General features: G+C 49.7%; 1 protein-coding gene across 3 annotated transcripts in view; it reads right to left on the bottom strand.

The window, feature by feature from the left end:
* Positions 1 to 9,495: 9,495 nt before the first annotated feature.
* The window catches only part of SLC9A8 (solute carrier family 9 member A8), a 79,113-nt gene continuing 61,763 nt past the window's right edge, over positions 9,496 to 26,845 (bottom strand). For 2 of the 3 annotated variants that reach the window (XM_004062341.4, XM_063702253.1), the window contains 6 exons: positions 24,961 to 25,077; positions 21,715 to 21,797; positions 18,733 to 18,844; positions 15,701 to 15,921; positions 12,988 to 13,134; positions 9,496 to 12,057 (listed from right to left, as the gene is read on the bottom strand). In XM_004062341.4, coding sequence (XP_004062389.1) covers positions 11,950 to 12,057; positions 12,988 to 13,134; positions 15,701 to 15,921; positions 18,733 to 18,844; positions 21,715 to 21,797; positions 24,961 to 25,077 — 788 coding nt within the window. In that variant the 3' untranslated portion in view covers positions 9,496 to 11,949. The remainder of the gene's footprint in view (positions 12,058 to 12,987; positions 13,135 to 15,700; positions 15,922 to 18,732; positions 18,845 to 21,714; positions 21,798 to 24,960; positions 25,078 to 26,845) is intronic. The other variant, XM_063702254.1, reaches the window with a different exon arrangement.

The raw sequence follows: 26,845 nt of genomic DNA, 5'->3' as shown, positions 1-26,845 counted from the left end.
CCAGAGCCTAAATGTTTACTTCAGCCTGCTTGTTGTTTTAGCACTGGGAGTAGTTGTTCTCTCTGTTTACCTCCAATTTCCTACTGTTTATTTGCACATATTGTGCAAAAGTAGAAAAATAAATCCTTCTTATGGGAATGATTCAAGGCTGCAGCTTCATAAATGAGCGATGAGAGGAAATCACTTAAGGCAGGGGTGAGCTTAAGGGATGGGAGTAGGTCCAGGTTTTCAGACATGCGAATCTCCACTGGTAACACATTTCAGGTCCTATGTGAGGAGGAGGAGGCGGTTCAAGTGGAACTGCAGGACTATATGGCGTTCTATTTTTAATGTTTTGAGGAGTCTCCATACTGTTTCCATAGCAGCTGTACCCATTTTATCATTTTTATTTATATTTTAATTAATTTTCTTATTGTACCCCTGAACTTAATATATTTTATTTTTTTGAGATAGAGTCTGACTCCGATTACCCAGGCTAAAATACAGTTGGCATGATCTTAGCTCACTGCAGCCTCGACCTCCCAGGCTCAGGTGATCCTCCCACCTCAGTCGCCGGAGTAGCTGGGATGACAGAGGCACGCCACCATGCCTGGCTAATTTTTTGTATTTTTAGTAGAGACGGGGTTTCATCATATTGCACAAGCTGGTCTCAAACTCCTGGACTCAAGCGATCCACCTGCCTCAGCCTCCCAAAGTGCTGGGATTACAGGCATGAGCCACCACACCCAGCCAGCGGTACCATTTTATATTCCCACCCGCAGTACAAGAGTCCCCATTTCTCCACGTCTTTGCTAACACTTGTTATTTTCTGGGGTTTGTTTGTTTTATAGCAGCCTTCCTAATGGGGTGAGATGATATCTTATTGTTTTGATTCATATTTATCTAATGATTAGTGATGTTGAGCATCTTTTCATATGCTTTTCGGCCATTTATATATCTTCTTTGGAGAAATGTCTATTCAAGTCCTTTGCTCACTTTTAATTTTTGTTATTTTAAAAATAGAGACGGGATCTCTCTATGTTGCCCAGGCTTGTCTCAAACTCCTGGGCTCAAATTATCTCCTATCTCGGCCTCCTAAAGTGCTGGGACTACAGGCATGAGCCACTGTGCCCAGCCCTTTGCCCACTTTTTAATTGGGTAAATTTTTTGTTTTTTATTTGCAGTTCTTTATATAGTCTGGATATTGATCCCTTATCAGATACATGATTTGCAAATATTTTCTCCCATTCCATAGGTTATCTTTTTCATACTGTTATTTCTTTTGATGTGCAAAAGTTTAAAAGTTTGATGTAGTCGGCTGGGCATGATGGCTCACACCTGTAATCTTAGCACTTTCAGAGGCTGAGGCGGGCAGATCACCTGAGGTCAGGAGTTTGAGGCCAGCCTGGCCAACATGGTGAAACCCCATCTCTACTAAAAATACAAAAATTAGCCGGGTGTGGTGGTGCATGCCTGTAATCCCAGCTACTCAGGAGGCTGAGGCAGGAGAATCGCTTGAACCCAGGAGGCAAAGATTGCAGTGAGCCAAGATTGCGCCACTGCACTCCAGCCTGGATAACAGAGCAAGACTGTCTCAAAAAAAAAAAAAAAAAAAAAAAGTTTGATGTAATCCCATTTGTCTATTTTCGCTTTTACTGCCTATGCTTTTGGTATAATATCTAAGAAGTCATTGCCAAATCCAATGTCATGAAGTTTCCCCTTAAGTTGTCTTTATAGTTTTGGGTCATACATTTAGGTCTTTTATCTATTTTGAGGTAATTTTTGTATACAGAATAAGGTAGGGGTCTAACTTCATTCCTTTCCTTATGAATGTCCAGTTTTCCCAACACTATCTGGTGAAGAGACAGTCCTTTCCCCATTGAGTGGTTTTGGTACTCTTGTCGAACATCATTTGACCATATATGTGAGGGTTTATTTTTGGGCTCTCTATTCCATTCCATTGGTCTATGAGTGTATACCTGTTTTCATGCCAGTACCACACTAGTTTGATTACTGTAGCTCTGTAATATACTTTGAAATCATGAAGTGTAACGCCTCCACCTTTGTTCTTTTTAAAGATTGTTTTGGCTATTCAGGGTCCCTTGAGATCCCATATGAATTTTAGGATGGTTTTATTTCTCTATTTCTGTAAAAAATGCCATTTATAGGAATTGCATTGAATCTGTAGATCCACTTTGGGCAGTATAGATTGTTTTGTTGTTGTTTTTTTGAGACAGGGTCTCGCTCTGTCACCCAGGCTGGAGTGCAGTGGTGCAGTCATGGCTCATTGCAGCCTTGAACTCTTGGTTCAAGAGATCCTCCCACCTCAACCTCCCAAGTAACTGGCAACCACAGGCATGTGCCACGCATGGCTAATTCTTAAATATTTTTTGTAGAAACAGGGTTTCACTGTGTTGCCCAGGCTGGTCTTGAATTCTGGCCTCAAGTGATTTGGGAGGCCTTGGCCTCCCAAAGTGCTGGGATTACAGGTGTGAGACACCATGCCTGGCCCTATTTGTGTCTTTTAAAATTTCTTTCAGCATGTTTTATAGTGTTCAGTGTACAAGTCTTTCTTGCTGCTTGGTTAAATTTATTCCTATTTAATTCTTTTTGATGCTATTATAAATGGGATTTTTTCTTAATTTCCTTTTCTGATTGTCCACTGTTTATAGAAACGCAGCTGACTTTTGTGTGTTGACTTTGTATCCTGCAACTTTGCTGAATTTATTTATTAGTTTAAACAGTTTTTTTCTTGTGGAATCTTCAGGGTTATCCACATATAAGATCATGTCATCCATGAGATAATTTTAGCTTCTTCTTACCAACCAGGGTATCTTTTCTTTGGTTTTCTTGCTTAATTGCTCTGGCTAGAACTTCCAGTACTACGTCGAATTGAAGTGGTGAATGTAGGTATCCTTGCCTTGTTCCTGATCTTAGAGGATAAGCTTCCAGTCATTCACCATTGAGTATGCTGTCAGCTGTTATCCTAGATGGCCTGTATTGTGTTGCAGTAGTTTCCCTCTATTCCTAGGTGGTTGAGTGTTTTGATCGTGAAAGGGTGTTGAATGTGTGCACGTATTGCATGGTAGCTGGCTGTTGGGGTTTGCTTGGATTTGGGTCTGATCTCTGTGGTAAGAATACTTGATGCGTATTCTCTCATCAGGAGGCATATTATGTCGAGTTCTCTCCCTTTGGGGAATTAGCAGCTATTAAGGCTGTTACTTCCCACTTAGATCCATTATTTCACTGGAAGTTACAAAATAGAGATATTCCAATTCAATGATTTCTTCTTTGTTTGGCAGCTGGAATACTTCTATAAAAGGCAACTTCCCTGTGATGGTGGTTATGCGAATCCACACGATATAAAATTGCGTAGAACACACACACACACACACACGAGTGCCTGTAAAACTAATGAAGTTGGAACAAGGTCTGTGGACTGTGGCAATGCCAGTTTCTTGGTTGTGAAACTATTCTGTAGTTGTGCAAGATGTTACCACTGAGGGTAACGGGGGGAAGGGTACATGGTTTTTGCAACTTCTTGTGAATCTATGATTTTTTTTTCTTGAGACAGGGTCTCATTCCATCACCCAGGCTACAGTGCAGTGGCACGATCACAGCTCACTTTAGCCTTGACCTCCTGGGTTCAGCCTTGACCTCCTGCCTCAGCCTTCTGAGTAACTGGGACCACAGGTGTACACCAACATGCTGGCTAGTTTTTTTTAATTATATGTAGAGAGACAGGGTCTCCCTATGTTGCCCAGGCTGGTCTCAAACTCCTGGGCTCAAGCAGTCTTCCCACCTTGGCCTTCCAAAGTGTTGGGATTACAGGTGTGAGCCACCACACCTGGCCTTACTCTTCTGTTTTTTTCCCCAACCTTTAAAAAATGTTAAAACCATTTTTAGCTCTTAGGTAGTACAGACACAGGAGGCAGGCTGGATTTGGGCCACAGGCAGTAATTTGCCAATCTTTGCCCCAGAGCTAGAAGAGGAATCGTGGGTGGAAGGGCCACAGGCCTCTCCGTGGTGACTGCATCAGTTTGGACCCTCACCTGTTTCCCTAGGGGCCTTCAAGTCACTCCATCTAATGCACTGCTCCTCTAGTTCTGGTCAAAGAACATGTGTGTTCCTTATTATTGAATTAATAAATATTCTTTATGAGAGAAATAGAAAATATATGCAAACAGCAAGATTTTAAAAGTTACCTATAATCGGCCAGATGCGGTGGCTCATGCTTATAATCCCAGCACTTTAGGAGGCTGAGGTAGGTGGATCACTTGAGGTCAGGAGTTTAAGACCAGCCTGAACAACATGGTCAAACCCCATCTCTACTGAAAATACAAAATTAGCCAGGCGTGGTGGCAGGGGCCTGTAGTCCCAGCTACTTGGGAGGCTGAGGCAGGAGAATCTCTTGAACCTGGGAGGTGGAGGTTGCAGTGAGCCAAGATCGTGCCACTGCACTCTAGCCTGGGCAACAAGAGCAAAACTCTGTCTCAAAAGAAAAAAAAAAAATTACCTATAATCCTTCCACTTGGAGAGAACCAAAGTTAAGTTAAAACTCTATGCCTATCCTTTAAGATATTTTTCCTATATACACATACTGCTAATTTAATTTATAGAGGCACATCTATTGATAGGGTTCTGAAATCTGCTTTTCTCAGTTCGTGAAGTTGTAACAGCATTATTTCTGTTGTAACAAAATACCCAACCAGAAATGGCAGATACAGAACATGTATTGCCCCACGTCATGAGATCCAGAGGGAGGTCAGTTCCAGGACTGGTTAATTCACTGCTCCAGCAGTGTCCTTAACAACACACAAGGCTTCTGTCTTTCTGCTCTGCCATCCTCAGCATGGTGGCAAGGTGTTCCCTCCTGGTCTCCAAATGGCTACAGCAGGTGCAGGCATTACATCCTCAAGTAATGGGAGGCAAAGGTCAGACAATGGGAAGAGAACATGTCCCTTCCTTGTCTTTTTGAGAGTAAGGAAAGTTTTAGAAATTCCTCAAAAGATTGCTTCAGGCCAGGCGCGGTGGCTCACACCTGTAATCCCAGCACTTTGGGAGGCCGAGGTGGGCGGATCACCTGAGGTCAGGAGTTCGAGACCAGCCTGGCCAACAGGGCAGAACCCCATCACTACTAAAAATACAAAAATTAGCTGGGTGTGTTGACGGGCACCTGTAATCCCAGCTACTCAGGAGGCTGAGACAGGAGAATCGCTTGAACCCACGAGGCGAAGATTGCAGTGGCCGTGAGCTGAGATCGTGCCACTGTACTCCAGCCTGGGCGACAGAGCGAGACTTCTTTTTTTTTTTTTTCTAATCGCTTCATTCTCCTGCCAAATAAGGTCATAGACCCATTCCTCAGCCAATCTCAGACAAGTAGAGGGAATGACCAGGAACAACCTGAACTGAGAACTGGCTCTGTTTCCCCTTGAAGCATACAGTCACCCATTACACGAACCACATGGGTTCTCTTAGCAAAGACAACAGGGCTCAGGGAAGAAGCGGTGGTTGAAAAGAACCACCAGGTCTTCCATATTAGGGATGAATGGGTGCGTGCTGGAGTACCAGTATGTGTATTTTTATAAAAGGATGTACTAAAATTTCTACTTTCATTTTTAGTAATTTTGAAATCTCAAACAGCATTTAAGGAGAGGGTGAAATGTTTCTCTCTCCCTAAAGGTGGTAAAATGCTGGTCTGATAACATTCTAAACATTTTTCCACATCCTTAGAATCTTGAGCTGTTGGTAAATATTCTGTCATCATTTATCTCACCAGTCCCCCATTCATGGACAAGGAAGTTGTTTTCCATTTATCCTCATTCAGATATTGCCGGGATGACCATTCTTGGAGTGCAGTTTTCATGCACTTTCCTTTTGCCCCATGAGTGGAACTGCTGGGCCGTTTTCAGGCTTTGGAGAGCTGTCACCACAGTGTCCTCTGGAGAGTGTGAGCCAGCTGCCCTCCCACCAGCAGATAGGAGCGTATGGCTCATCTTCGCCACAAAATGAACCAACTACATTTTTGTGCCCTTTTTTTTCTGTAAGCAAAGACTTATTTTCTTCCCCATTTACATCAGGGTATTAGCTGGCAGCTGCCTGTATGCGCAGAGGTTCCTTCTGTCCCCAGCACCAGACTGGTCCCAACTGATGCTAAGACCCCCCAGGTCTGCCAGGCGGCCTCCCCAGGCAGGGGGAGTGTGGCTGATGCCTGCCTGCTCTCCTGCAGGTCCATAAATATTCACAAAGAGGACCCTCATTTATGGGGCACTTACTGTCACCCAGGGCCTTGAGATGACTGTACTGGCCCCTGGCCCCTGACCCCCACTGCCCTTCATGTCTCACATCTTCTCTGGCTAGAGCCAGAGGGCTGTGTTGTCCCTTGCTTGGGGTGGGGGGTTGCCTCCAAGAGGCAGTGGGGCCCCGCTGCAGGCCAGCTTCATTCCTCTGGTGCCCTGTGGAATAATAAGCGGGGGTTACAGGACCCTCAACTTTGTGCGTGACCCTCCAACCCCTTGCCAGCTTTCTAGCCTCTAAGGAAAATATTTCTTGCCTTGATTGCTCCCCTCTACCCTGAGAGCTTTTTTTAGGAGTTGAGAAGGTTGAAATACAAATGAAACATACCCTGTTCCGTGGGAACGAGGTGCCCACTCAGGACCACCCCCCACCTTTGCTGCCAGCACTCCATTCCGTCCCAGCTGACACTCTGCTCAGCACAGCGCAGCTCCACTTCCCAGCCGCCCTCGCAGGCAGGGCTGGCCTGGAAAATTCTGCTCTTAGCCAGTCCTTATCACTCTCGTGGTGCCTCCCTGACACTGAGGCCAAGTGTCAGCTACTACTTGTCATCACACTTGCAGTTTTTATTATGGTGGAGAAATATTTCTCTGAATCTGGGTTTCCACCAAAAGCGGGCCACGGGGAGCCCACTGTGGCCTCGGGAGTCTCCCCTGGGGTGGGCTGAAGCACAGTGTGGGAAGGAACCAGGAAACTCAGCTCTTGCCCCCTGGCTGGGGCCAGGACAGCTTCTCCTGACTGGTTTCATTTTACATCACATGCATTTTTGGTTCGTGCCTGTTACCTTCAGCAGCTTGGATGCCTTTGGAAGTACGTGAGGGTATAGATGAACTCACGACCCTTCTTGCCCCACATGCCACCACTTCTGATCAGAGGCTATGGATGCCCCCACTCCTGCGGCAGGGCAGGTTCAGTGACAGAATTTCCCCATTTCACCATCAGGCAAAGGCCTGTGGGGGACTGATCTGTAAGCCCCGAGCAGGAGGTCAGGCGGCCCTGCAGCCTGGGTGAACAGCCAGCGAACCCAGGGAGGAAGGGCTCCCAGCGTTGTGAGGAGAAGCTGAGCCTGGCTGGGGGATGAGCCTCACATGCTCCTCACTGAGGGCCAAAGGTGGGAACCAGACGCAGGCCAGCCTGACCCAGCCTGCTCCTAAGCACTGTACTTCCTGGTGACATGGCTGCCACCGGCCCAGGGGCTGGGTAGCTGTGTGCCACAGAGCCCAGTCTAGGAGGTGTGACCTGTGCATCTGCAAAGCCACCTGAACATGAACACAGACACTGGCTCCAATTCAGCAGCACACACTTTATTTCTAAATAGGCATCCAGTGACACGACTGTTCATACATCTATTCCTGACTCCCTTGAAGAGTCCAACGAGATGACGCAGGGGCTCCTGCATGGCAGCCACAGGTCCCCCATCTCTGACCCGCCTTCCCCTCCCAGCCCAAAGCCCCACCAAGAAGAGCAGCACATCACTGCTCAGGAAACAGGGGCCTAACAGGGGCCTCTTGCAGCTCACTTGGGGGAGAAAAATGAGTAAGTCTGGCCTTCATAATGCTCAGGAAACAGGGGCCTAACAGGGGCCTCTTGCAGCTCACTTGGGGGAGAAAAATGAGTAAGTCTGGCCTTCATAATGCTTCTTAAAACAAAAACCCAGCACTCCTCATTTTTACAAAGGAAATGATGAAAAGGAATGTAAGATTCACATCCATCTTGAGGACAATTCAAGCTTCGTCATTTTGAGGACAATTCAAGATTTGCAGATCCCTACTTGGAGAAACCGTCGAAGCCTTTGGTGTAAGCCAGGCCATGCCCACCATGCAGGTGGAAGCAGGGAGGCCTCCCCATCCCAGCCTGAGGCTCTGGCTCTGCAGGGCTGGCAGCTGACTTTTGACCACGGATGCACATCTTCCCATCCAATCACAGGCCCACTGCTCACCAGGACTTCGCGCTCACTCCGAAGCCAGTGAAGCCCCCGCAGAGCAGCCGGGGAGACCAACTCAAGGGCACCAGAGGCCACAGCAAGAAAATAGCTCGGGAGAGGGGGATGGGATGGGGCAGGGGGTGTGTGTTAGTCTTCCTCCTTCTGTTACATGCCTGATAACAGTGAAGCCCCTCAATGTCTAACTGTTGGACAACTGTTTGGGAAATGGCAGGAGACTAAATGGAAGGGGGCTGGCTCTTTATTCTCTTGAGGACTTTATCTTGACTGTGAGATGGAGGGCGTGAAACGGAGGGCGTTAGACAGAGGACCCGGGGCTCTGGAGATGCCTTCCCGAGGACTCTGCTTCATGACTCCGCATCAGGAAGCTCAGGGTTTCCTACCTGCCCCCAGCAAGGGCAGCAAACACTGGCACTCACTCGGCAGGGAATGCGGGGGGCGGAGGGGGGCCTTTTCTCTTCTGCATGTGAAATCCTTGTCAGTGGCAGCAAACGGCCACTGAGCTTCTCCCCACACAGGAATCAGGCAGCAGTTCCAGCCCTGAGCCACCCCAGGCCACACCCACACCCCAGCCTGCCCCATCCTCAGCAGAAGTGGCCTGGCCTCGGCTACCCTGCTGAGGACTCTCCAAGTATGTGCGCCCTGCGGGAACATGGACCTGAGACTTCATGAGGCCAAGCCTTGCCAATGGCACCTTTGCCAAAGGTTTTAAGAAGGGTCCCCAGTCACCCATCTTTCAGCATTCCATGGCACACAAAGGAATCCTGTGGGCTAACCTGGGCGACTCTGGCGCTCAGGCCTGCCCCTTGGCCTCACGCCAGCCAGCCCAGCCAGCCCAGCCCAGCTCACCCACTGTGAAGAGGGGTGGCTGGCTTAGGGTAGGGGCCGAGAGGGCTTCGGTTCTGCCTCTGGACAGTGTGTCTGACCTCCAGATGATGGAACTGAGCCACCCTTAGCCTGGCCCTGGCCCATCCCCCTGCAAACTTATCTCGGGGACCTAGAAGCCAGCCCTTTTCCCTGCGAGACCTCACACAAGCCACAGGGGGTGGTTGTTCCGAGGGGTCATAACAACTACAGGCTGCAGAAAGCATGGGATTCATTCCAAGAACTCATTCCACACAGCAGCGCCTGTGGTGGAGGGGCTGCTGGCTAAAGGGCTGGTTTCCTCCAGCACTCCCTGGCTCCAGCCTTCACTCATCCTGAAGTATTCCTCCTACACGCCACAGTTCTCCTGTACCATGGCCTAGACCCAGAAGAAAATAAATACACACGCAGGAAGATATAGTTAAGCTGCGTATTTTTATATCTTCTATGCATTCACTGCCCCAAATAGAATTATTGGGTGTGCTAAAGGTAGACAGCAGCAATTTGTTATTCTCAGGCAAAAAAAATTGACCCAGAAAAACAGACTTCTATGGCCTTTTGTTACCAAGGTGAGCCAAGATTGCCAAGGAACACGGGGTGCCCTCATCTCTTGGGGGCACTCTCCCAGGCTGCTGACCTCACCTGGCCGACGGGGCAGAAGAGGCTCACAGGAGATCGAGGCAGGTGCTGGTACTTCCTGGGAACGGTCCCGCCACCCCCTTTGCCCCCAACAAATCCTGGGGCCCCTCCACCAAGCCCCACATGCTCTTCCGCCACAGCATCGTTTTCAAGTCTCAGCTGAAAGTGTGAGGCCAGGTGTGACGTGGCTGGGGCTATCAGACCTGGTGACGAGGGGGCAGACGGAAATGGGATCTGACTCTTTTCATTGCTTTATCTGTGAATTTAAGATTAGGAAAGAAAGAAATCCTGGCAAACTGAGTTTGCAAAACAACTTACATCTGGGAGATGGGACCCTAAACTTCAGGGGAGAGTGAGTTCTGGCAGGGGCGCGAGAACAATCTGGTCTCAGATCCCTGCCCCCACTCGCCCAGGGGCAGGCAAAGGTCCCCACCCTCTGACTTCCTCTCTTCTCCACTAAAAGGAAATGGTGGAGACCAAAATTCAGCAAGGCAATGGCTCAAATTATGGGGTTGAGGAATTAAAAAAGATCATATTTTAGCTCTATCAAGTACACATTTACTTTTCATGCAAAAAGTAAACAGTGTGCTTCCTGCTCGGCTGGCCTGCTCTGACTTCAGGGTCAAGGCAAGGTGGTAGGATCGGGCCTGGCCTCTCATTCCTGGCACAGAGGAACCTGGAAGGTCCTGAGGTCAGTCCCTCCTGACATCTGGAGCCACACTGCCTGAGGTGGAAGAGATGGAGATGTGCTTGCTCTAGCCCAGGGTCCATGCTGGCCCATGTGGGCCCACTGTGTCCCCAGAGAAGCAGGAATGCACATGATCAGCCCAAGGTCCATGCTGGCCCATGCAGGCCACTGTGTCCCTTGAGAAGCAGGAATGCTTCTTAATGATGAATTAAACCACCCCAGGGTGCCAGGTTCCAAGGCTCCCTGGGACCCAGAACCACATACGGAAGTTGGCAATGGCTCTTTGACGAGCTGAGCAGTTTGAGGCTCGTCAAAGGGGAGATGAGGAGAGGATGGGAGTCATTCCACCTGGACATGACTGGCAGCTCCTCACCCTGAGATGGCTGAGGGGGCCAGGCCCCTGGGACAGGGCTGGGGTGTGTGTGCGTGGAGTGTGTGCTCCAGGATGCTGGGGCCCCAGGTCAGAGTAGAGGAGGGAGCACTGGGTGCTGCTGCTCTGGCCCCTGCCCCAGTGCTTTGGGGACCCTAGCATGGGTGACGAATGGGATCCAACGTGGTAGGGAACTGGGAGAGGGGAAAGAGGATGGAACCCTGATTAGCAGCGAAGATGGCAGCAGTGAGCAGACACTGCAGGGCCTCAGCACAGTGGCCTCCGATTAGACAAAAGAACAACCGAGTACGGGAATGGTGGGGAGGGAGATCAGATGGCAGGAGGCGACTAGAGGCTCTCAGCACTTTGCTGTAAAATGCAAATCAAGACAGCAGTTGTGGGCCGGCAGAAACCTGTGCCTCTAGCTTTTCCCTCTAGAGGGTGCTCTGACCCCGCAAGATAAAAGCCTAGAGTTGCAGCTTGCAGGGGGCTCTAAAGAAGATACCAGAAGGTACCAGTGTAAACATTCGGAACATGCCCAGAGAAGGGCAGCAGCCGTCTGCTACCCAGGGAGACAGACTGCGAAGTGCCAATCAGGTAAAGGACAAAAGTCACTCCGTTTCTCTCTGAGGGAGCACAGAAGTATCACAAAAGGCAGCGGGAGGTTTTCAGGATTTCTGGGCCCTGCCACTTAGGTCAGAATTGTGGCTGCAGAGGCATCTTGATGACTCAAAGGCAGGTGGCTGACCCCTGGTTCTGCCAGTCCGGCAGGGGCAGCATGAAGGCAGTGGCTGGGGAATGGCACAACTGTAGATGGTGCTCCTCTAGGCAGGGGGCCGCAGGGGTCCCCCGGGTGGGGGGGTAGGCGCCCCAGCTTCACAGACGACTGGCACCTGGCCCCATGCTCCCTCCCCTCTGTGGGCTGAGGAGCCACACTGAGCGGAGGCTGGCTCAGGGAGGAGTCGGGAGATGACAGTTTCCCAAGAAGTCGCCTGGCTCCAGAGGCCTGTCAAGTTCTGGACTAAGGCGACTCTGCAGCCAGTACCTCACCCCACCCTCTTATGTCTTGAAGGGGCTGCTGGATGCACGCATCTCTGCGAGGCCCCTGCTGAGTGTCTGTGCGCAGCAAACGCCCATCCTGGGCCTGCCCGCCTGAAGCCTTGGCACCTGGCGTCAGAGCAGCTCCTGCTCGTCGTCCTCGGAGCCGGAGGGGCCCTGGCGTACCTCCTCGTACCACTTGTTGGTGAGAGTTTTCATCTGGATGCGCCCGTGGTGCAGGTCCTGGGTCGAGAGACACAACCAAGCCGTCAGGGCTTCAGGGGCAGGGCCAAGGAAGGGAGGGGAGGCTGCTGGGTGCTTCGTGTGGGGTGTCTAGGGAGGAGGTGGGAGGCAGGGTGATGGCCACAGGCAACTTCAGTTTCAATTGAACAAACTGAGCTGGGATTGTTCTTTGTGGGGGTGGAGGTCACGGGAGGTGTCATTCAGAAAGGAGGAGGGAGCATGGCTTGAGGCTGAACATGTGGTCTCTGGAGTCAGACACACTTAGCTCTGCTCCCAGTTATGCCCATATTGGCTGTGACCTTGCGGGGTTACTGCACCCCCTTGGGCCTCCATCTCCTCAGCTGTCAGGGACACAGCTGCATCCACTGCACAGGATGCTGGAGAAGGAAGCGGTCGTGGTCACAGTCACTGGAGCTGCCTGGCTCCTGGAAGAGCGCACACACCGGCAGCTATCAGGCCTGCCCGAGAGTGGAAAATGGGCCTGCTCGGAAACAAAGCGGGCAGCAGCGGGAAGAGCCCCACCCCTACCCAAGGCCTCCAACTAAAGAGAGGCCAGCAGTGCCCCGAGGGACAGAACCAGAGCCCTGAGCTGGGGGCAGACTTGGGCCACAGCTTGAGGCCCTGGTATGTCTGAAATTCCTCAGCTCCGATTCAGTAGCTGGTCAATACCCCGAGTCTATCATCCAGGAAAACCAAACTGTGTTAACAAGTCTATTATTAACCTCGCACTAAATGTGGCAGCGAAGGAAAAACAGCAGATGCCGAGTTCCACAAGCACGTCCAGCCTCCAGATCGGGAGGCGGCGGCCTGGCGGGCCCACGTGAGCCTTCCTGCCTCCCCACTCTTCCTCCACCCCACCCTGGGCCACCGCAGGTCCTGAAGGAGGCAGGCAAGGGACCCCCACAAAGTGTAGCCTGGCCGGTATCCCACCTCCTGCGTCAGCCTCCGAGTGAAGAAGGGGTTCAGGTACTTGGCGTCCAGCCACACGAAGCCCTTAAGGTCCTGCCGCCTGATGTAGTGGGCCTCGTACTCCTCCTCCGTGAGCTCCGACAGGTGCTCCGACTCCACAGTGTTGCCCTGAGCAGGGATGAAAGGCGGCCCGACGGCCACCAGCTGGCACCATCGGGGGGCACCTCCTGGAAGCCCCCACACCACCCAGGCCTCCAGTGTCCCCAACCCTAACTCCACTTGACCATCAATGCAGGGTGACGGGCAGCAGACGGCCTCCTGGGAGCCTGCAGGGAGGCAGGAACGTCCATCAGGGCACAATGGATGCCCAGGACCCCACCTAGGACAGCTAAAACAGAAGGACTGGGCCGGGCTGGGGCTTGGTCTTTAAGCTTTTCAAGCTTTTGGGTGATTCTATCATGCAACCAGGACCGGAACTGCTGTTCTGGGCTTTTCATTAGCAGCAAATCGCACAGGGAGGCTTTTTGTCTCTTTGCCTGTACAGGCTCTATTAGCTAGGACTCCACCGTGGACAGGCTTTTGCCAATCAAGTCAGGAGAGGAGAGGGGAGAGGGAAACATCCTGTAGGAATTGGGGAGGGACGAAGAAAAGGACCCCATGTGGAGGGGAGAGACGGAGGTGAAGAGGCGGGACTCGGGTCACAGGTAGGAGCAAAGCAGACAGGCTCTGAGTGCAGTGCCTGCTTTGCTGGAGGAGCCTCAGTGGGGCCACAGTGAAGTGTGCTCTGCAGCTTCACTGCAGGTGGTGGGGAGGGGGAGGGGGAGGGGGGGCAGGTGCAGGGAAGGCAGAGGATGGCGGGGGAGGGGAGGGCATTTAGATGCTGTGAAGCAGTGGTTGTCAAACACTGGTCTGTATTAGAATCTACCTGGGGGGCCTGTGAAACCACAAAATACTGAGCCCACCGCAGCCACCTGCAGAGGTGCTAATTCAGTAGGTCTGAATGGGCTTGGGAATCTGCAGATCTAACAGGTTTCCAGTGATGCTGCTAGACTGGGGAGCCCATTTTGAGGACTGCTGCTCAGCGTGGTAGTAAAGAGGGCAGGCTCGGGAGTCTGTGCCCACAGCTGTGTGAGTCTCTTGGTGCCTCGGCACTCTCATCTGCAAAGTGGGTATAATGAAAGCGCCAGCTTCTGGCAGGCTATGGGGACAATCTGAGATAATCCAAGGAAAACGCAAGCACACTGACTGCCACAGAAAACATTCCAGAAACTCAGCGGTTCATCCTCAGAGGAGCTGTCCTGTTTCTGCTAGTGCTGTGCTTCGCCAAGCGTGTTCACAGGATCAGCTGCAGCAGCAGCACCTGGCAACTTGTTAGAAACGCAAATTCTTAGCCTGGACCACATGGTGAGACCCCATCTCTACTAAAAATAAGAAAAAATTAACTGGGTGGGGTCACGCCTGTCTGGAGTCCCAACTACTCCAGAGGCTGAGGTGGGAGGATCGCTTGAGCCCAAGAGGTCTGGGCTGCAGTGGGCCACGATCACGCCACTGCACTTCAGCCTGTGCAATAGAGTGAGACCCTGTCTCAAAAATAAAGAAGAAGAAACACAAATTCTTTCAGACCCCATGCCAGACCTATGAGATGCTGGTGTGAGACCCAGCAGCCTGTGTGTAGCAAGCCCCGCACCGATTCTGATACCCAGAAAGGCCTAAGCTAGAGCTTTTGTGAAAAACAAAAAAGTTGGTAGATAGGGGGTGGGGGCAAAGGGCCTCTTAGTGTGATGGAAGTTCTGCAGAGCCAGGCCTCACAGCCATCTGGAAGTTTCCTCCCAGCAGCACTGCACTGGGTGAGGGGCCCAGCCAAGCATGGAGATTGGAAGCCATGGTCTTGCCAGCCCTGACTCCAGTGTTAGCCGTGGATGGCCACGTGAGGACTCCTGGGCCTCTGATGACTGATTAAAGTTACTGAGGCCTAGAATACGGGAACTAGAAAGAGATGCATGTCCAGAAATGCATGGTGATCAGCAGGGGATGCTCTGGGCTGGAGCCTACAGCAGCCTCTGCTTCAGTCAGAGGGCCTAGCTTTGCACAGGGGTCCTGAGGGTGAAGACAGGGTGGGAAGGCAGCCTGGTGGCAGGGGCGGTGGCTTGTAGGAAGAAGAGGTGAGCAGGCTGCAGAACCTCAGCTCTCCCTACAGCTGGGGCCTGGGTACCTCCAGCCCCACACCATGTCTGTCCTTGGGGGAGTACCCCTCTCACGGCCCTCACAGCCACCGCAAGACATCCTCCCCTCCTCAGGCCCCCAACAGGTGGTTTTTAGTAAAACCATACTGGGGAATGACAGGATTTTGAAACCCTCAAACCTGGGCCCTGACAGGTGTCTCAGCTGCTGGCAGGGCAGAGGCACTGCTGGGAGAGTGGCACAGGTCCAGACTCCTGTGGTGCCCCATGGAGCTTCAGAGAGGGAGCAGATGGGGTAGTCCACAGCCCCCCTGGCTGCAGCAGGTCACAAGGCCACCAGACACCCCCACCCCAAGAGCCATGCTTCAGAACTCAAGTTCCATCACCTCCTTCTCAGGGGGGACGACCGGTGTGTGTGTGTGTGTGTGATGTGTGTGTGGAGGTGCTCGGCATCCTCAAAGCAAGGCTCATCTCCCCATTTCCTGACAGTGGGGACCACCAGCTGCGTAGCAGGCCAGTCCCATGCCCCACCCCCACAGGCGCGTGGTACTGACCATCTTCTCAGTCTTGCTGAGGTTGACGTCCTTCTTGTTCCTGCGGCGTGCCTTGGCGTCCTCGATGTCCATGAGGCGAATGAGGGGCATGGTGCTGCCACCCAGCAGCAGGATGGTGAAGAGCACGATGACGATGGTGGTGGTGCCGATGAGCTGCCGCTTCTCCATGGGCTCCAGGTCCAGGTGCAGGCTCAGGGCATAGGGGATGGCTCCCCGCAGGCCTGGGTGACAGCAAACAGCGTGAGAGGACACAGTGAAGAGGCAGCAGCTTCATGGGCTGGCTTCCCTGGAAATCCAGCAGGCCCAGCACCACGACCAGCTGACTATTCTAATGGCCCTGCTGAAGAGTGTGTGCTCACCCTGTGAGGCTTTGGGGTGTAAAGAGCAGGTGGCAGAAATGTGGGGACCACAGACTCACCTCCATGCCTACATTGGCAGATCAAATGAGGTGGCCTGCCCCAGCTACAGAGCCCCAGGTGCGGGTGCGGGAGGACTTAGCAAGCCTGATGCTCGTGTCTTGGAAACTGCAGGACAGCTGCTGTGGGCTGAGCCCTCCCTGTGTGTGTGCCAGGCCTGGGCAGGTGCTCAGCGTGCAGAGCATCACTGGATCTTCACAGGAATCCTCACCGAGCAGCGCTACTCTTCTCCACAACACACAGATGAGGGATGGAGGCCAAGAGCAGCATGGCCCGCCCAGGGCCACTCAACTAATACCCACAACAGCACAAGATGCAATGTGTCCGGTACCCCTCCTATCTCGAGATGCTGTCCCTGTGGAGGCCCCTGGTGGCACTGATGGGGCTGTGGGCTGCTTAGGTGGTAATGACAGGCTGGCTGGTCCTCTGTGAGGCTACTAGGGCACAACTGAGGGGCATGGACTGAGCTGGAAAACAGCACATTCCTCTGTTAGAAGCTTCCTGGCTTCCTTGGTGCCATACGGAGGGGACAGGCAGTCCTAGCCCCACCCTTGGGCAGCTCCTAGAGCAGCTGGGAGGAGACACAGCAAATGAGGGCTGTGAAATGCTACCTGGAAGAGATGGTGGGGGGAGGGGGGGGAGGGGTTGGGGGGGCATGGTGCAGACAGCACCAGGACCTTCCCCAGACAGGAAAGCGGGGAGGCTCACATCACCATGGGGTAGGGCAGCCAGACTGCTGCAGGCCAGACCCAGATGGGGAAACGGCAGGGCAAGAGCAAAGGGCACATAATACAGAGACACGGTGAGGACAAGGGACTCTCAGCCTCTCTAAACCTGTCACGGGCCAGAGGATTCAGTGACACGGGACATGTAATGTGCTTTAACAGGGTGTGTACCCAGCAAGTGCTTAGTACCGGCTAGCCAGGCCACGGGGCAATTCAAAGTAGGATTTCTTGGGCAAGGGGGATGCAAAGGCATAGGGATGGCAGCATCTCCACGGCATCCAAACAGGCAGCTGGAAACAGGAGTACGGATCCCAGAGGGAGGTCTGGGTTCGCGGAACAGCTTTGGGACTAGGTGGAAGTGAAGGCCAGTGGACGGGTGAGCGCACTCAGTGAAGTGCAGAACACATGAACAGAAGTGGGGCTGGGGCCAAGTCCTGAAGAAGCCACTATTTGAGGGGTCAGCGAAGGGGGACGAGCCCAAGGAGACGTCAAAGGAGAGAAAGGAGGAGCATGGCCCGGAGGCCAGGGAAGAGAGTGAAGTGGTCCTCGCCAGAAGGTAGGGGCAGTGGGAAGGAGGTAGGCTAGGACGGGGGCGGACGCCTCCCCTCCAGGTCTGGCTGCGGGAGGTCACTGGTGACCTGCCAAGGCCAATTCCAGCCCCGTGGACAGGCAGTGAAGAAGTGGAGAAAATGAGCGAGCACGGCTCACTCGCAAGGGTGTGGCCATGGCGAAAGAGGTGCGGACGCAGCTGCGGGGGACGTGAGGAGGAACTCTGGCTGAAGTTGCTGGTGTTTTGTGGGAAGGAGGAGAAGCTCTGATTGCTTAAATGATGATGGGAGGGGCCGGTAGCAGAGGCTTGTTCAGTGCCCCTCGTTGAGGATCCAGGAAAGCCTGGATGGAAACCCACAGAGCAAGAGCCCGGGGAGCCTGGGAGAGAACAGGAGCCGACAGCCCCCGCCATTTCAAATACACTCCAACCTTCCCCATAACGCTCTCTTATCCTCATGCCCCCCTTCCCAAATAGCCCACATCACTTCAAAAACCTCTGACACACTTCTGCAACCATTTACAAAGTAGTTTGCCTCACTGGCAAAAGAGATTAGGAAAAAAATGAGTTTTTCTCACCATATATAAATGTATATGTATATATACACATACGTACATATATATGAAACATATACATTTTTAAACATGGCCTTTTGAAAGAAGAGAAATCTGAGACAAACTTGCAGATATGCCTTTGGATAGAGAACATTATAGTGTGTTGCTATAACCCAACCCACACGGAAAATACTTTAATTATAATATTTAAGCAAGAAAGCATAAAGAACAGTATGTATTGCTCAAAAATAAATTTAAGGATGCCTATGGATCCAGTTCTTTAGAAGCAAAGATGTATGAAATCATTTCCGTCCTTTAAAAAGTGATTAAACAGCAACTGAAAACATTCAAATTAAACTACTAGAACTTTGTGACTAAAAGGAAAAATATCCAAAACTAACATAAGGTATGAAACAGTTTCAACGTTCACCTTTTCTACCTCGAGACCATTATTACTTCAGCCTAGAGACCCTCAGGGAGGCGCTGAAGCACGCCCAGCTGCATACCGGACTGCACTGTGCTGTCCAGAAGAGAGTGGCAGAAATCCCGGCTCTGCCTCCAGTGGTCACGTGACCCTGGGCATGTCGTTTGCCCTCTTCCAACCGAGCCTCACCCACTTCATAGCACCATGGTGAGGGGCACCATCTTGATTGCAGTGGGTGCCATTAAACGGGAGTATTGATTACTTGTGGTTTTGCCAAGGGCGCTAGCAGAGAACCAAAGCTCTCCCTGTAGGGAGCGTGCTTTTAACAGGTACTTCCCCACCCCATTTATCCAAGATTTGACTTACCACTAAACCACATGATGAACATCATCTTCGGTGTGATTTTATGATCCCGGAAGAAATTCAGGAGGTAGGAAAGAGGGAAAATGTTTACCGCTCTGCCAAATAGTACAAGCACCTGTTGATAGCAACAAACTAAGTCTTAGGTGAAAACATCTGGCTCTTCAAGCTGAAGCTTCTTGAATGAAGCTAATGCAGACTGTGTAACACATCCAGTATAAATGCAGTATTCCCCTCAGCCATAAAAGACATGAGCAACACCATGCTCGTCAGAGACCCAGCATGGGCGTGCTGCCACAGCTGCGGGATTCTATGCATCTAGGAAAGGATAAAGCTTTATACGTTACCTTTCTCAGTAGCCAGAAAAGAGAGGACGGACGAGGTATCAGGAAGGGCTTTAGTAATGACAGCAGAACAAAACTGAATGCCAAGAGGCTGTACAGAAGTATTCACAGATTAGTTTAAGGGCAACCTGACTCCAAAGGTGCCCCTCCTTGGGACAGGCCTGTATTGATCATACCAGCACTAGGGGGACAGACAAGGTGTTTCTGCCTCTCCCTCAGGGAAAGGAGGGCAGCTATGAAGGACCTACCCATGCATGGAAACACTGCTCTCTGAGCAAGAGGAACGCAGAGGTAGGGACCATCAGGAGGCCACATGCCCCGGCTTAGCCTGCCAGCTGCTTGCTGTGGCTTTTGGTTCCTCTCCATCTCCAAAGGCATGTTAGTCTTGGCAAAGTACAGCTTTATGTAAAGTTTACATCTTTTTTTTTTTTTTTTTTTTTGAGACAAAGTCTCGCTCTGTCTCCCATGCTGGAGTGCAGTGGTGTGATTGTGGCTCAATGCAACCTCAACCTCCTGGGCTCCAGTGATCCTCCCACCTTAACCTCCCAAGTAGCTAGAACTACAGGTATGCACCACCATGCCTGGCTACTTTTTAAAATTTTTTAGTTAAAGATGAGGTCTTGCTATGTTGCCCAGGCTGGTCTCAAACTCCTGGTCTCAAGCAATCCTCCTGCCTTTGCCTCCCAAAGTGCTAGGATTACAGGTGTGAGCCACTGCACCCAGCCTAAAGTTTAAATCTTATCTAAGTGGATTCTTAGGACATTTATTACTTTACTTTCATTTTCTTCATCTTGGTTCTCACCATAACTACTTGAAAAGGATGATATAGACTTGTACAGTACATTCTTTAGGCTTTAAGTTTATTCCTTTAACAAGCATGAATTTGAGAGTTTTTTTTTTTTTTTTTTTTTGAGATGGAGTGCTGTGGCGTGATCTTGGCTCACTGCAACCTCTGCCTCCCGGGTTCAAGCAATTGTACTGCCTCAGCCTCCCTAGTAGCTGGGATTACAGGCGTGTGCTACCATGCCCGGCTAATTTTTGTATTTTTAGTAGAGACGGGGTTTTGCCAAGTTGGCCAGGCTGGTCTCAAACTGCTGACCTCAAGTGATCCACCCGCCTCAGCCTCCCAAAGTGCTGGGATTATAGGCGTGAGCCACCATGCCTGGCCAAGAGTAAATGTTTCCAATCATCAAACATTTCTATGCCAGACAACATGCTAATCATTTTACATGCATTATCCTGCTAAATTTAAATCCTTGCAAAGGTCTTACAAAGTAGGTATTGTTGTCTCCAGTTTATAGACAAGGAGACTGAGGTATAGAGAGATGAAGTAATTGGTCCAAGTTGACAAGGCAGGAAGTAATGGATCCAAGTCTCAAATCTGGTTCAGACCCCAAAGCCCATGCTCTTGACCACTAAATTGAGTTTACAGGGCAGGAACTGTAACCCACCTGAACAGGCCATCTCCACTAGCTGCAGGGCCAGCCTGGGCCTAACTGCTTAGAGAAAACTGAGTTGTCACCCCAGGGCATCCTTTCATTTTCCTCCCAACCTGTGGCTGAAATAGTCACCTCCCTGTTTCACCCACTGAAATCCAATCTTCCATGCCTACACTTGTTTCAGGTTTGATCAAATGTGTCCCTTTTTACCCAGTGGCCACACTAAAGGCTATTATACTTTTTTTTTTGAGATGGATTTTCGCTCTTTTTGCCCAGGCTGGGGTGCAAATGGCATGATCTCAGCTCACTGCACTGCAACCTCCGCCTCCCGGGTTCAAGCGATTCTCCTGCCTCAGCCTCCTGAGTAGCTGGAATTACAGGCGCATATCACCACGCCCGGCTAATTTTGTATTTTTAGTAGAGATGGGGTTTCACCATGTTGGCCAGGCTGGTCTCAAACTCCTGACCTCATGATCCGCCAACCTCGGCCTCCCAAAGTGCTGAGATTACAGGCATGAGCCACCGCGCCCAGCCTAGGCTATTATACTTTCTGTAAAGGACTTTTGCTGCTTCTCTCTTGCCCTGAAACCTGAGTTTGGAGGACAAATAACAGTGACCAAGAGCAATGAGCTCTTGCTGACTGAGAGATGGAAGTACCCAGGTTGCAGGAAGAATATCTTATAAACAGACAAATAGACAAATATAAATAGACAAATTTGAAGAAAACTGCAGTAAGAAGTACATAATAAATTATCCAGAAAAAGCAGAAAAGAGAAAGAAATCCCAACTCTATGACCACTGTGAACATGTGGCTATATTTTCTTTACATATTTTCTTTTTTCTGTGCATAATATTTTTACATGGTTATGATCAATTACATATTCAATTTTGAAATCTGCTTTTACCTCCTCACACAAAAACTTACAAACCTGTACTTTTATTTAAAGACCATAATATTCAAGGCCATTAAAAATCTTAAAAAACAAGCAAAAGTCCTTTCTGGGGATATTTATTCACTTAATTCTACCCCTGCCCCCTTACTGTATGTTTGTGATTTTTTTTTTTTTAACAAAAGAAACTTTAAACAAAAGAGTGTCTATGTAGCTGTTGACTTTGAACAGTTAACAGTTACGTAAATGAATCCGGAACATGTGTTTATTGATCTACAAATAAGCAATTAAATAAAAAAAAAGGAAAATACTTACTATGCACCAGATGACAAAGGAAATTTCAAACTTGTGAGGAAAACTAAAAATGGACAGGCCAAGGAATGCAAACACACATGTTTCTGAAACAAACCAAAGAATGGATTATTCAACCCCAATGATTTCATTCCAATATGGTACTAAACTGTTAAGCAAGCAAACATTCACAGTCAGAATCCAATACAACACTTTCCTTATTTTCTTGAAAATCCTGCAGCCAATATCTTGGTCAAACTAGTGCTTAAATTCTCTCATTCTTTTCTATTACATAAGCTACATGTCCCTGGTATTCAGAAATATCTTAATGTAATGAGTCAACTGTCAAATACTTCTGCAAATAAACACGATCCCACCCAGGGAAGATGATAAACACAAGAATCTGTCAATCTGCTGAACACTGTCATTAGCAAGGGCCCCAACTGCGGCAAAGTGGCAAAAATTCAGAGCAAATGACTGCAGACACCACATGACAAATGTGAAGGGGCCTCTGGTTAACTTCCACATGATTAGCTTAATATATTTAACATTGCCACAAGGTTTAGAACACAGCTCACACCCAGCAGGATTTGCAGAGTGAGATTCATTGCTAACTCCTGGCTCCACTCTGCGAGCCAAAAAGAGCCCAATATTTACTCTCTGTCACACAAACTTGTATATATTAAGAAAAAGCACCTTATAAATTTCTAACACTAGGCTCTCTGCTTAAACTGTGATGGCCCTCAGAATAGCATAATGACTAAAGAGATTAAAACTGTATATATATTTTTTTAGAGACAGAGTCTCACTCTGTCTCCCAAGCTGGAATGTAGTGGCACGATCTTGGCTCACTGCAACCTCCGCCTCCTGGGTTCAAGCGATTCTCCTGCCTCAGCCTCCCAAGCAGCTGGGATTACAGGCGCTCGCCACCACGCCCAGCTAATTTTTTTTTTTTTTTTTCAGTAGAGACAGGGTTTCACTGTGTTGGCCAGGCTGGTCTCAAACTCCTGACCTTGTGATCCGCACACCTTGGCCCCCCGCAAAGTGCTGGGATTACAAGCATAAGCCACCGCGCCTGGCCTAAAACTGTATTTTAAAATAGTTGATCACAAACAGCAAGGCTGTTTTACATTCTAACAATGTTTTTCCTTTGAATGGTACCCAAGTTTAAAACAAGTCCACAAGCTGGAGAATTTATCCCCCCTTCCCTCTTTGAAATTTTTTTCTTATCTAATATTTGTGTGATCTTTCCAAATGAGCACATTTAGAAGACATTCAGATCTAGTGGATGCTTTTCCCTGGCAGCATCAACTCCAGGATCTGGATACATCACGGTATCCATTTGCTCTGAATTTCTGCCACTTTGCCACAGTTGGGACCCTTGCTAATGAAAGTGTTCAGCAAACAGGCAGAATTGTGTTTATCATCTTCCCTGGGCGGGATAATGTTTATTTGCAGAGAAATTTGACAGTTTTTCTGTCACATTTGACAAATTGTCAAAATTCGACAATTTTTCTAATGCCCAATCCTCTATGGATGGATATTTAGACTGTTTTTATTTCTGAGAGGTTCAACAAACACCCCAGTACAGGCTAAATTCCACAGGGTTGGACTGTTGGGCCAAAGAACACATGCCTTTTAAATTCAGACAGACGTGGCAAATGACTCTCCAGAAAAGATTCCAGTAGGCCTGTTTTCCACACGCCAAGGCCAGAAGTGGGTATTATCAAACTTAACATTTGCCAAACTGCTGGGTACAAAATAGAATCTTTTTGGATGGATGATTTGCTTTATGTGTCTTTAACTGGGAGGGTCAGGGTCAGAATCTGTAGCCTGGCTTTCTGAGAGAGGTGCTGTACAAATAATACCCTCTGGCCCAGGAATAAAGAGACCTGGCCTGCATACCCACTTCTTGGCCATGAGACCATGGGCAAGTCATGTGACCACTCCTCACCTAAGCCTCCTTATCTGCTGAAGTTTCTGCCTGGGCTGCCCTTGCCTCCTAGCACGCTAACAGTGTGGAAGTAGCAATTAAAAATGAGACAAGTGGCCGGGTGCGGTGGCTCTTGCCTGTAATCCCATCACTTTGGGAGGCCGAGGCAGGCGGATCACAAGGTCAGGAGATCGAGGCCATCCTGGCTAACACGGTGAAACCCTGTCTCTACTAAAAATACAAAAAACAAAATTAGCCAGGCATGGTGGCGGGCACCTGTAGTCCCAGCTACTCGGGAGGCTGAGGTAGGAGAATGGCATGAACCCGGGAGGCGGAGCTTGCAGTGAGCTGAGATCATGCCACTGCACTCCAGCCTGGGCGACACAGCAAGACTCCATCTCAAAAAAAAAAAGAGACAAGTCCCTCAAAATGCCAGGGGTGATTTTGATGACAGCTAGGGCAGAGTCACTTGGGGGCCAGCTTAAAGGGACATGGTGAGAGTTGTTCCCCGACTCCAACCACTTCCAAGTATAAAGTTGGTGGGGAGATACATGGGTATGTCTGAGCGTGGGGGAACAAGAGCTTGAACAAACTGCTTAAAGACAAAGCCATCGTGGTTTATCCCAGCCCAACAAATGACACCTCTACTGCGAACTGTCCCCGAGTGATGTCCCTCAGGCTGCTCTTGTGAATAAAGGATTCTGTGGACAAGTTTGGAAAATTCTATAACTACATCCCCCATTAAGGATTTGACAATCCATTATTTGCTGAAAAGTCTGGCAATTCATAAATGTTAAATTTTATTTAACCAGGATTTCCTAAACTCTTGTTTGACTACAAAAGCTTTATGTTTTTCTTTCTTTTCTTCTTTTTTTTTTTTTTTTTAAAGATCATAGCCCACTGCAGCCTTGAACTCCTGGGCTCAAGTGATCCTCTCAGTCTCCCAAGCAGTTGGGATTACAGGTGTGAGCCCCATGCCTTGCTTGACTATGGAGCCATTTTCACTAAACCATCATTAATATTATTTCCAAGGAATACATTTTTGGAAATGTTACATTAATACATTAAAAATGCATGTATCGAATGTTCATAATTGGTTCTCACTATTTTTGGTCTTTAAATTGTAGGCGCCAGATGTTCATTTATTAGGTGTTTGGTTTACTTTATGAAATTTCAAAGCCAGAGGAACAAACAAAAGATAAGGGAGTGAGGGATCTGGCTCTGAGGAGCTGCTGCCCTGCTGCTAGGGAAAGTCTCAACTGACTTCTAAAACAGGATAAGGAAGCAAGATCAGCTCTGGGTGGGCCTGCGCACGGCCACACAGAAGCAGAACTCACCACATAAGAAGGCCACAGTGCGGAGGGTCTGCTGCATGAGGATCTGGGTGACTGGGGAGAGGTTATGGTGCGTGTAGTGGGACATCACGATGCCTGAGAACAGGATGGCCATGATGCCTAGAGAGGGAGAGAACAGAACAGAAAGCACTGCCGTGTGATCCCCAACTCAGATCTCACCATGCCTGCAAGGCCCTGGGGCCTAGAGCATTAGAGGGTTTAACAAAAAGGAAAATAAATGAATTCCTGAAGCCTCCCAGAGGCTTCAGAAAAAATACCATGGGTCCCTTCGCTCTGGCAGCCTCATTACTAGCTGGGTGACCTTGAGCCACATTACATCCCCCATCAGAGCCTCAGTTTCCGCTTCTGTACAGTGGGACTAATAGTAGCCACTCACAGAACTGTTAGGAGGGTGAGTGAAAATAAGCCATGTAAAGTCCCCTTCACAGCACCAGAGCTAAAAAGGTGTGGACCATCACTGACATCCAGGGATAGGGTTGGCAGATGTGGAACCTGTGGCTATTGAGGGCCCACTGCACTAACCCCCCACCCTTTTATTTTTTTTGGGACAGAGTTTTGCTCTTGTCACCCAGGCTGGAGTGCAATAGTGTGATCTTGGCTCATTGCAACCTCTGCCTCCCAGGTTTATGTGATCCTCCTGCCTCGGCCTCCTGAGTAGCTGGGACTACTACAGGCACGCATCACCATGCCTGGCTAATTTTTTGTATTTTTAGTAGAAAAGAGGTTTCACCATGTTGGCCAGGCTGGTCTCAAACTCCTAACCTCGGGTGATCTGCCCACCTCGGCCTCCCAAAGTGCTGGGATTACAGGTGTGAGCCACTGCACCTGGCCAACTGCACCGTTTGTATAAGCAACTTGAGCACCTATGAATTTTCTATACGTGGGGAGTCCTAGAGCTGATCTTCCACAGATGCTGAGGGATGACTATATAAGGGGGGCAAGCAAACCACTCTGGGGGGCAGAAAGGAGCCTAAGAATCTGTGTATGGAGAATGTGTGGATTCTTTTTTTTTTTTTTTTTGAGACGGAGTTTCAGTCTTTTTGCCCAGGCTGGAGTGCAATAGCGTGAAATCGACTCACTGCAACCTCCCCCTCCTGGGTTCAAGCAATTCTCCTGCTTCAGCCTCCCAAGTAGCTGGGATTACAAGTGTCCACCACCATGCCCAGCTCATTTTTGTATTTTTGGTAGAGACGAGGTTTCTCCATGTTGGTCAGGCTGGTCTCGAACTCCTGACTTCAGGATTGTGCCAATGTGCTGGGATTACAGGCGTGAGCCAACATGCCTGGCCTCTTTTTTTTTTTTTTTTTTTTTTGGAGACAGGGTTTCGCGTTGTCGCCCAGGCTGGAGTGCAATGGCGTGGTATCAGCTCACTGCAACCTCTGCCTCCTGGGCTCAAGCAATCCTCCCACCTCAGCCTCCCAAGTAGCTGGGACCACAGGCACATACCACCACGCCCGGCTAATTTTTCTATTTTTGTAGAGATGGGGTTTCACTATGTTGCCCAGGCTGGTCTCAAACCCCTGAGCTCAAGCAATCCAACCTGCCTCGGCCTCCCAAAGTGCTGGGATTATAAGTGTGAGCCACTGCACCTAGCCAAATGTGTGGATTTTGATGGACTTTTAAAATACTTTTCCTTAACTTTGAATTTTCCCATAATCATGAACTACTGTTATTTAAAAAGGTAATGCATCTTTTCTTCAGAGCCCTGCACGAGGGTGTGTACAACCTTCTGTGCTTACGCAGGATTTGAGCCTCGACATTCGTCCGCTGCCCTCAGTCACTCCTGAGGAACTCACAGGTCTCTTCTCAGCATCTCCCTGCGTAGGGAGCAGGAAAGGGGTCTCTATTTCATGTAAGGAAGCTGAGA

This window comes from Gorilla gorilla, chromosome 21 (assembly GCF_029281585.2).
Source record: "Gorilla gorilla gorilla isolate KB3781 chromosome 21, NHGRI_mGorGor1-v2.1_pri, whole genome shotgun sequence".
Taxonomy (NCBI): Eukaryota; Metazoa; Chordata; class Mammalia; order Primates; family Hominidae; genus Gorilla; species Gorilla gorilla.
This window is presented reverse-complemented; position numbering and strand designations above follow the sequence as displayed.